This window comes from Sarcophilus harrisii, chromosome 4 (genome assembly GCF_902635505.1).
Source record: "Sarcophilus harrisii chromosome 4, mSarHar1.11, whole genome shotgun sequence".
NCBI lineage: Eukaryota > Metazoa > Chordata > Mammalia > Dasyuromorphia > Dasyuridae > Sarcophilus > Sarcophilus harrisii.
Genome location: NC_045429.1, coordinates 357,581,737 through 357,592,416, shown reverse-complemented (window position 1 = coordinate 357,592,416; position 10,680 = coordinate 357,581,737). Strand labels below are relative to the sequence as shown.

General features: G+C 50.1%; 1 protein-coding gene across 1 annotated transcript; it reads right to left on the bottom strand.

The window, feature by feature from the left end:
• Positions 1 to 9: 9 nt before the first annotated feature.
• On the bottom strand, positions 10 to 9,686 carry HCN3 (hyperpolarization activated cyclic nucleotide gated potassium channel 3). Its single transcript, XM_012548158.3, has 8 exons — positions 9,388 to 9,686; positions 6,700 to 7,129; positions 5,906 to 6,067; positions 5,164 to 5,382; positions 4,496 to 4,642; positions 3,947 to 4,187; positions 2,957 to 3,121; positions 10 to 2,576 (listed from the first exon to the last, which is right to left on the bottom strand). Exons 1-8 carry the CDS (start codon positions 9,684 to 9,686, stop codon positions 1,873 to 1,875), a joined length of 2,367 nt encoding a protein of 788 aa, XP_012403612.2. The 3' UTR covers positions 10 to 1,872.
• Between the last annotated feature and the right edge of the window lie 994 nt (positions 9,687 to 10,680).

The window sequence follows — 10,680 nt, the reverse complement described above, 5'->3', positions numbered from 1 at the left end:
TGAATCCAATCCCCACCCAACCCTGGATCCTAAAATGCCCTAAGCCATTGGTCTCAGCTCAGCAGAGTCCAGAATCCCTCTACCTACCCAGTAATGGGGGAATAAAAGAGATGATATAGAGGAGAGAGCATCACATGTTCAGGGGATCCCTGGATTCCTTACATAGAAAAAGTAATGCCTTTTTCTCAGAAGGTTCAAATCTTGCACTCTCATTTGTTAGCTCATTAGTTGCTGCCAATATGAAAACAATTGGACTCATAGAATCACAAGGTACAGAGCTGGAAAGGAGTTTAAAACTGATCTAGTCCTGATTCTAAGGCTTAGAGAGACAATCTAAATAGCAAATGGGAAAGTCAAATTTTGAAACCAGCTCCTCTGATTCCAGAAGTAGCATTACTTTTCTGACAGCGCACAGATTTCTGAGAAATCAGTCATAACCAAAGTCATAACCAACTTCCTTGCCCATCTGGCCTGTTGTTCCCCAGGCAATGCTCACCCCTCTGCTGCTTCAGTGCCCACTCTATCATTTGCCTAGATGCCTTTTCCCCCAATCTAGTGTTCATATGCCTACCCTAAAGCCCACTGTTGTACCCCATGCATACCAGGAAACAAAAAGAACATATTTTTCTTTTATATATATATATATATATATTTAACTATCTGTAAACAAACATTTAAAAAAACAATAAAATAATTCATCCACATACATACACACACCAAAAATCCCAGAGCCCAGAGCTTGGCAGGGGAGCTGTGTGCCAGGATTCTGGCTATTGTTCTTCCTATGCTAATGCTATGGAGGGGAAGACAGGGATGGAGGGGGAAGTTGGGGGGCTTCCTGTATCCCTGAGAAGGCAGAGGTGCTGGCTGGTTCTGCCCCTCCTCTACCCTGTTCCCTTCTTTCCCCCACTTCGTAGCTTAGATTCTCACTCTTTCCCCACTCTCACAGCATAGGAAAAAAAAGACACCTAAAAATAAAAACTGCCCTGCGCCTAACCCCAGTGGCCCTTCCCTCCCCCTACATGGATGGGGAACTGGAGTCTTAGTATTGCTGATGGAGCCAGACAAGGGCCACAGAGCTGGCATGAAAAAGGAGTGGATCCCCCCCTTCTTTCCCGCTCCCCCTGAGAGAGAGGGCTATATATAAATAAATCACTAATTACCTAAGGATTTAGCTGCTGATCCCTAAAGGGGCTCCTAGGCTGGCACATTCATTAAGGAGGGGCTGGACATCCTCTTCCCCAGGGGTACAACTGGTTAGGAGCACGGGAGGATGTGGCTCTTTGTTCATAAGAAGGTTTTTCTAAAACAAAGATAGGATTGAGGAAAGCTGGCAAGAGATTCCTGTTTGGGCAAGAGGTGTCTATTCATTGAGAGGGTCGTAGACGGGTAAGTGCCTACAAATGGCAGTGAGGAGAGCAGGTGGATGCCCACACAAGGGACATGAGGCCTGTGGTTTTGGCAGTGATGGGGAACAGGAAGGTAGCCACGCTGGGCAGTAAGGGGTCTCTGCCCCCAAAGGGCTCACGAGCAGAGGGATGCAGGAGCTGGCAGAAGAGAAGACATCTTTCTACTTGGCAGGGATGAGGATATGAAGATCCTTGCGCCTCGTCGAACGGGGAAGGGGGAAGGGAAGAGTGTCTGTCTGGAAAGGTCTGGTAGCCAGGGAGAGGCTCTAGCATGGGTGTGGAGATGCTTCTGTTTGGCAGTGATAGAGGTGTGGCGGTCGGAGGGGGCCAAGCTAAGGGTCACACAGACTTCCAGTGTGATGGAGACAGCCATGGAATGTGATGCTTTGTCTGTAGTACCCAGCTTCCCCAAAGCAGCTACACCTGCTCTCCCGAGAATCAGGATGAGACACAGCCAGGAGTCTTACATGTTAGCAGGAAGCTGGGGGCCCCTGGCAGGACCCGGATCACAGGCAGGAGGCCTGAGGGCTTGGGTGGTCCCTGGGAGCCTGGATGAAAGTCCCGAGGGGGGCAAGCGCTCACCTCCCGAGCCCTTGCGCCCAGGGGAGCCGTCCCCAGCTGCTCGGTGAGGAAGGGAAGGTTGTGATGCTGAAAGCGGCCGTCCCCTGGGCCCCAGCCGCCGTCCACCCCCACCGGGTGGTGGACCTAACAGGGAAACCTGTGAACGGCCTGCTCGAGATAGGCTGGCATGAAGAGTTCGGGCTGCTGGTGCAGGAAGGCGGGACGTGGATGCCCAAGGCCCTCGAGCTAACAGAGGGGGCCCCCGAGCGGGCACCAGTGGGGAGGCCGGCGAGCCAGCTGAGCGACGAGCAGAGCGAGCAAGAAGAACTGCAGGAGAGTCTGGGGAGAGGGGCAGAGGTGCTCGGTGGTGGGTCAGAGCGATGGCCACGTTGGAGGTGACTGCGGCCGCCTGCAATGGGGCGTGGACCAGGGGCTCCCATAGCACCGGCTTCCCACTCAGGCGGGCACCGGTGCCCGGAGCCAGACCCCTCACGCCCCGGGCCATGTCCCGGTCATGCTGTACCAAGTGCTGTTCCATGACCCCACCACCACCATTTCCTGGGCTGGGTTCTGAACGCTTCCGCTGAAGAAGGGAATTTTTCTTTCCTAAGGATATAACAGATAAGCTGGTGGTATCAAAGGATGACAGGGTCTGAGGTGATGAGGAGAGACCTTTAGATGTGTCTCACAGGGAGGCATTTATGGAGTGATGCTGGACACTCCCATTTAAAGTTAAGGGGAAGGGGAAACTCTGAGCAACACCCAAACTAGAACGGAGAGACAGGATCTAAGCCAAGGGGTGAACCTCCAACCTGTAGGATGCAGTGTGGCCAGGGGTAAGATGGGAAAGATGGCATTGCTAATGTAGGCAGTGGGCCATGAGCAGGGGAGAGAGATGGAAGGAAAGGCCAAATATTTGGATTTTTACTCAAGAGCAAAAAAAGGGGGGGCCTCCATCATTAAGAGTGGATGAAGTGGGGACTCACCAATTCGGTGCAACCTGTCCATGGCCACTGTCTCAAAGGCTCTCCGCATCATGGGGAATTCCTCTAGCACGGCATTAAAGTGGTCCACACTGAGTGAGTAGAGGCGACAATAGGTGTCAGCCCTCACGCTAGCTGTGCGCCTGCCCCTAGTCAGTAGACAGATTTCTGAGGGGAAAGGAGGGGCAGAGTGTCAGCAACCCATCATCCAGCTGAAATCTCAGTTATTTCTTAAAACCTCTCAGACACTCAATCACTGCTGCTCTTTACTGTAGGGGCAAAATCTGTGGTTCAAGAAAAAGATTGCTTTTCCTTAAGGGATACTTATTAGAATTCTCTGAGGAAATGGTAAAAAAAATTTTGCAATTCCTTCTGGGGTCTCTTAAATGCTCTGATCATCCCCCAGATCCCACTAATAGGAAAGGTTCCTGGTCTCTCCTATCTCCCCACCATGCTCTCCCACTGTTGCTCTCTGGAGGAGAGAGCATCTCATTTGGTATCCAAAAAAGGAGTTATTGATGAGGCAGGTGCTCTTGGGCTCCAGATATAGTCTTGTTTTCCAACTGAATTGCCAGTCTGCCACTTCTCTATTCCTCTAGCCAAGGGTTATTCCTATGAGTTTATGAGTCTAGGGTACATGCATATAGCATGTGTCTCCATACTCTTTCATTCCCAAAGTTCCACTAATGAGCAAACTTTTTCGTAAGTGGAATCAGGTTCAAATGAATATCAAAGGTAGACGTGAAAGAAAAAAACCTAAGAGCCTCAGATTTTTTTTTAGCACTGCTCCCAAGATATTTTTGACTGACTGCTCCTGACTGGAGCTGCCTTTTTATATGAGACTGCCTATCTGTCATCAGTAGGGACACAGTGCACCTTTCTTCCTTCCTGTGGGTGCCTCCTTCCCCACCAAAGCATGGAACCCAAGTCTGTTCTGCCTTTTTGTTCACTTGTTTCCCCCACACACACTTCCCCTCTCCTACTCCTGCTTACCCCCAAAGTAAGAGCCATCAGTGAGTCGAGTGTCCCGAGCACCGCGGGTCAGAACACTGAGAAGTCCATGCTGGATGAAGTACATCTTTCTACCCACTGAGCCCTCACGAACCACAAGGTCACCTGGTTGAAAGACCTCAAATCGAAGTTTGGTGAGCACAGCAGTGACAAAGCTGGGGTCAGCATGAGCAAACAGGGGCATGTGGGCCACCAGGCCCCTACAGGTGAAATTAATAATCTCCTGAGCAGAGGGAGAAGGTGAGATCAGTTAGTTTATCACCCAGTAGGAAGTTTTCACATTCTTCGGCCAAGGAACCACCTCCCACTGAACATAATTGGTTTCAAAGATACCAACCCCCTAAGAGGAATGATACCTTAAGGATATACCTTCTAAGCAGCAATCTCCTGGAGATGCTGCCTATTCTCAGAAGTTCCTATTGCTCAAAGCTTTCAGTCTTCCCACACTAGGATCTCCTGTCTTCCCCACATTACTCAGCATGATTTAGTGCCCCATTCTCATTTCAAGAATATTACTCTCAACCTCCCTACCTCACGCAGTGGCTCACTCAGCTCTCCCAGGATGCTCTCCTCATCAAACATTTTGCCCTGGTAGCGATGTTCATAGTACTCATGGATGCGCTGACGGGTATCAGCTGGCAGTTTGTGGAAGGACATGTACTGCTCCACCTGCTTATACTGGAGGCACCAGCCCCACCCCAACAAGAGTCATCAATATGATGATATGAACACAGTGACAGAGACAAGAACATGAGGATGTGGGGATGTAAATGGATATAAGGACTTAGATATGTAGACACAGTACACAGAGATGAAGATATGGGAATATGTACATAGAGACAGTGTCAGGATCATACAGGGATGGAGAAACAGGAGGATGTAGAGTGGCAGAGAGAAGAATAGGAAGATATAGCAAGAGTACAGACCCAAAGGCACACGTAGGCACAGAGATACAGTCATAAGGTCACATGGGAACAGAGATATCGAAACAAAAGTCAAAACACAACAAGGCATGAATACAAAGATATAAACACAGAGATACACAAGCATAAGAGAATGGAATTAATGGAAGATACCATGGATAATGAATAAGGGGACACAGATCCTGGGCATCAAATTAGGATATCTAGTCCCCATGTTCAGCACAAATTGAGTTGACCTCCACCCCCACCTCCACCTCTCTCTGTACCCCTGCTGACCTTCTCTTGGTACTGGCGACGGGATGAATCAAGAGACTGGATGAGGGCAGTGGCGTGACCAATGAACATGGCATAGCATGTGGCTCCCACGATCATGCTAAGCATGGTAAGCCAGACATCTGGCATGCCCTGAGGTGCTTGTTGCCCATAGCCTATGCATAGCATGTGGCTCATGGCTTTGAAGAGGGCATGAGAATATTGGCGACCCCACGAGTGATTCTGAGGAAAAAGAGAATGGAGCTGAGCTGCTGGGGGCTTGCATCTCTTGCTCTCTCAACGTTTCTTGCTCTTACTCATTGATTCAACAGCCTCTTTGCCTTGTCCCAATACCACAGACAGAATTATCTCAGCAGGGCTTGGGAAGTTACAAAAGGATGACCAACCCCCAACGGCCATATTAGCATATTGGGAGAGAAATCATGGGTAGTTTTTCTGTTCTTTTGATTTTCCTTTCTACTTCTTTCCTTACCTCCCTTTTCCCTCTTTTGTCCTATCCAATGCTTAGCACAGTGCCTGGCACATAATAGGCACTTGATACATGTTAATTGATTCTTTCTCTCTTTTTTCTCCCTTCACACATCCTTTTCCTCTCCTCATGCATCTTTTCCCTTTGTCTGGCTCTCCATATTATCTTACCATAAGCCAGCTCATGCTCCCACCTACCCCTAATGGTGCTTGTGAGACCTAAGAGTGACCCCTAGCAGCCCAGGGGATAGACAATAGGAAGAAAGAAGTGTCTCACCACCATGTGGTTGATGGAAACCCAGCAATCAGGAGGAAAGTCCTGGAGCATGGGGACCAGGAATTGTAGGCAGCCATCCCAGTGACACAATAGTAGCATCATCCCAATGAGATTGAAGATCCGAACCACAGCACTGGCCAAGTCATAGGTCATGTGAAAGATCTGGGGGAGGAGTGTGTGCAGGGGCTGTGGGCAGGGTCACTTTTCTCTTAGTCCCTATCCCTTTCACAATTTTGCAAATATTTCCAATTCTTCTGGTTTTGAGTTACCCTCCCTTATTACTCCTATAATGGCCCTAGAGAGGATGTAAGATACTTTATAGTCCTTAACAAATTTGCATGGAAGAATTATTATCATCAGCTTTACAATAAATAAAAGGAGAATAGAGGCAAACAAAATATGCAAAGCATTTTGCAAATCCTAAAACACCATGTAAATGTTAATTATTATTGCAATTGAGAGAGAGGAAAGTCTCCCATATTCTTATAATACCTTGATCTATCGCCCTTTTTTTTTTAATCTTGGTCTTCCCCTTCCTCTCCCTTAGATCTCACTAATTCTACAGTAGTTTTATACTGTATACCATCAATCCCACCATGATATCAGCATCCTTCTAACTCTCAGCCTACTCTCTAGTGAGAACAATAATCATAGAAAGCTCCTTTTCTCCCCCAAACTTGACAATGTCATGTCCCAGATCCTACCTTTGACACTCCACCCACTTTTCTAATCCTTGAACTCTTTGTCCCCCATGGGATGAGATAAATCCCACCCTGCCCACCTCCCCACCCCACCTCCTCCCACTGGTGGATGTATCGGATGAGGCGGGAGAGGCGGAGCAGCCGAAGAAGGCTGAGGATCTTGGTGAAACGGACAATTCGAAGGGCCCGAGCTGTCTTGTAAACCTCAGCATCCAATCGTGGCTCCAACTCCACCACAAGGAAGATGTAGTCCACTGGAATGGAAGAGATGAGATCCACCAGAAACCAAGTACGGAGGTAGCGAGTGCGGATGGCATGAGGAGCCAGAAGAATTTCTGCTCCTTCCTCCACCACAATCCCTGTTCTGAAGTTCAGCACCAGGTCCAGCAAGAAAAAGGTGTCGGAGAGGACATTGAAGACAATCCAGGGTGGGGAGTTTTCCTCCTTGAAAAAGGTGATGCCCACAGGGAGGACAATAAGATTCCCCACCATTAATAGTAGCATGATCAGGTCCCAGTAAAATCTAGTGGGAAAGGAAGAGAAGTGAGCACTCCTGTTCTATATGATCCACTTCTGTTCCACTCATCTCTGAATCAAATATTTTACTCCTCCTTCTAGTGTGTTCCTCATCTTCTCAATTTTGTGTAAAATTCCTCTCTAAGACTGACTTTCCTGGGTCTACCCTCTACATTCTATTACTATCCATGCCAATGGCATTACCTCCCTTTGTCTCTCCATATCTGTCTTTAAGGTGGGAAAAGTAGTGGCATTGTCCTATTTCTCTGATAATAATAAAAAGTTTTCGAGGGCAAGAATGATATCTTTATAGAGAAACTCTCCATACCATCTATTTACAAGCATTTGTACACATAAAGGTTTGACAAATATTCTAATCTCCTCTATCCAATGAGACTGAATATGAAGCTGGGCCTCAGAGATCAGGAATAAAAAGAAAGGAAACTCCCTTATCCCAAGGGAAATTTTGTAAATGTCTGGGCTTTCTATGAATGTGACCTAGTCCTAGATATTTCCCACCTCCTAATTTTCAGGCTTTCTTTCCTTTCAAGACAACTAAAAGGACCCCCAGTTTCTAAAAGCCAAAATAAGAGAATAAATGTATTGTGTTTATAATTTATTTGAAAGTTCATTGTGTTGCTCTTTAAAACAGAACCCACCCTAGCCCTTTCCCTTCACTCCTGCTTCTCTCCTTAATGCCTCTAATTATTTAACTTTTCTATCAATTTTATTTCTAGACTCTTTTATTTGCCACAAAAACATGACTGGCTAGATCGAAATCATTTAGCACCTTTTTCCATTGACTCTGAATTTTCTGTCTTTCTCTTCTACCCCAAGGATAAATACCTTTTATACTTTAAAATGAAAAAAAAAAATACTGAAGCAGCCCTGTTATTTTGCCATGCTTTGTACCCTTCTTATCTCCTAAAGGACATAGAGTTTGTACCAGAAGCTAGGAGAGGAGTGAGAGCACTTTCAAGCAAAATAGGATCTTCACAGCCTGACTCACTCACAAGCAGTCACACGCCCAGCGGGTGATATATTGGGGAGGGTGAGGAGGGGACACATGGTTAGAAGTGAAGTGGAAGAAGGGGGTGGGGGACAATATACAGGCAACTGGAGGCAATACAAATGAACAGTGAAATTGCCTGTGGAGAAGGGGGGGGGGGGGGGAAAGGGGAAAAATAGGAAGTAAAACAGTAATGTAGTAATGGACAAGAAAACTGCAGCTGTGGTTTAAAGGCCCTGGCAGAAGAGGGAAGGAGAAAAAAGGAGTCGGGAGAACAAAGGAGGGAGGCTGGAAGGGAATGTTTCAAGATTTAAAGTAGGGAGTTTTAAAAATATACATCTATTGTATACAATTGGATTTAATGGCTCTGGACCCATTCAACCTTTATACCCTAAATTTGTTACTCCCAAATTCCTTCCCCATCCAAGAGCAGTCCTTTATTTTCCCCAAGGACAGGAACATCTTCTTACAGCAATGCGAAGTTAGGAATCCAACCCCTAAAAATGGGTTAGAAAGGTTCTGACTGGTCAACCCCTATCTCGCGGCTCAGGGAAGCAAGCTACTGGGCGGTGCCTCTAGCCCCCATGGCCAGCCTCCAACGTTCCAATTCTCCCTCTCTAGCCCTCCCTTTAGATCTAGTGAGAGTCGCCTTCAGCACCAAGGACAGCGTCCAGAGGGGGCTTTGATCTTTCTACCTTATCACTTTAGCCAAATCCTATCCCGGGTACCCAAGATTTCTCCGGCTAGTCCCGGGATAGGTGGGAAGTCAATAGGGTGATAGCTCTGATCTTCTCTAGTGGTCCCCCGGGAATATCCCTCCTGATTTTCCTTGCCCCAAACACTAGGACTGGAATTTCTACAATCTCCACCCTACTTGTTCTTTCTAGGACCGGAAGATGCCGTCGAGGGTGGAGCCGGGACCCCCAAGACCGGAAATACCTGCCCCCCACTGCCACCCCATCTGTCCTTCCCAAGGCTGCAGCAATCCCAGCAAAAATGGGACCAGCCCCTTCGAAGACGAAAAGTCTACCCAATGGTGGTTTTAGTGGTGATGGTGGAGGGGGCCAAGGTCTACCGAACCCAATGGTCATCCTTGCCCACTTGGTGACTCTCCCCCGGCCCGGAAGTGACGTGTCTGTCAGGGATGGACAGGGGTCCGAGTCCCCCCGGGTTTCCCTGGGACCAGCAGTATCTGGCCGTCGGTCAGACGGGGCGGGGTCCCCTGGGTCCCCGGAGCCTCCCCGGGCCCGCGGTACCGGAAGTCGCTGTAGGGATGGATGATCCAGGCTCCCGCTGACTTGACCCGCTCCTGCTCTATCTCCACCGCCTTGTGGCTGCCGAACACCCGGAGGGAGAACTTGTTGACGGCTGGCTGGAGCAGGGCCCCGAGCTGCCGCCGCATCGGCCCGGGCCCCGCTTCAGGCCCCGGCACGGGCGAGGGCCCTGGGACCGCGGCAGCCGGACCGGGGACAGGCGAGGGGGCCGACTCCAGCCCCGGGGTGCCCCCGTCTCCCCCACCAGCTGTTGCTGCCACGGGCCGCTGCTCCGCATCCATGGTGGCAGTCCCCCCCTTTCCCCTTCACAGCCTCGGCCTCCCGGCCCGCAAGGAAGCCATGGCGACCCCGCCCCCGCCCCCGCAGCCCCGGGAGCCAGAGCGGAGCCCTAGCCTAACCGGAGCCGGCGCCGGCGGCACAGCCCCGCGGGCTAGGAGCGGAGGCGGCGGGCGGGCGGCTGCACCCAGCTGCCGGCGCTCGGGGCGGAGGGGGTGTGTGTGACGGGCGGGAAGAGGGGCGGAGACGGGGCTGGCCTCAGAGAGGAGCGCACGCCCCCAGGATGGAGCTGAAGGGAGCGGGAGGCGGGACGAGTTCGGCTGGCCAGTAGAGAGGGAGAGCCGGGTCTCGGCATCCCTGGGCGGAGTGGGGCGGGCTCCAGAGCTGAGCCGCAGAGCCTGGGAAGAACAGACTAGTGTGTCCCGCCAGAAAGCCGGGGAGGTGTGCGGAGCTGTCCGAAGCCCGGAGTTCTGGAGTGTGGCGTACGCTGGCCCAGCCCGGACAGAAAAGGGAGACTGTTGGGGGGGGGGGGGGGGGGGCCGCTCGCCGGGGGGGGCGGGGGGGGGGGGGGGGGTAGCCTGCTCTCCGTCTGCAACAGCGGGCAATGTGCTGAAACCCGACCTCAGATTAACGCCCCATTTACGGTCTGTCTCCTGCTCGTGATCTCTCAGCTTCCCCTTAGGACTCATCCTACTACCCACAACCCAAAATTCCTCACTCCCGCCACCGTCTAGCTGCTTTGCCTACTTGCTACTCTACTTCTTGACCCGAGGCTTACCTATTTTGCCAGTGACCCCGGAGCCCTCTCAACTTCTCGTTATCCTCTGTCCATGAATTTATATGATTTAGTGGCTAAAGTTGACCTTGGAATCAGAAGTTCAAATCCTGCCTCAGGCATTTACTGCCTGATGCTGCGCAAGTCACAACTTCCCAGTCTCAGTTTCCTCATCTGTAAAATGGAGATTAAAATAGCACTTTTTAAAAGTTTAAAAAACTGCC

Bases quoted from the DNA above. Each gene is read 5' to 3' on its own strand.
- HCN3 (XM_012548158.3), bottom strand. From the start codon at position 9,686: ATGGATGCGGAGCAGCGGCCCGTGGCAGCAACAGCTGGTGGGGGAGAC. The intron at 4,643-5,163 runs GTCAGCAGGGGT...TGGTGCCTCCAG, and splicing joins GTCGCCAGTACCAAGAGAAG to TATAAGCAGGTGGAGCAGTA. The intron at 3,122-3,946 runs GTAAGCAGGAGT...CTTTCCCCTCAG, and splicing joins TGATGGCTCTTACTTTGGGG to AAATCTGTCTACTGACTAGG.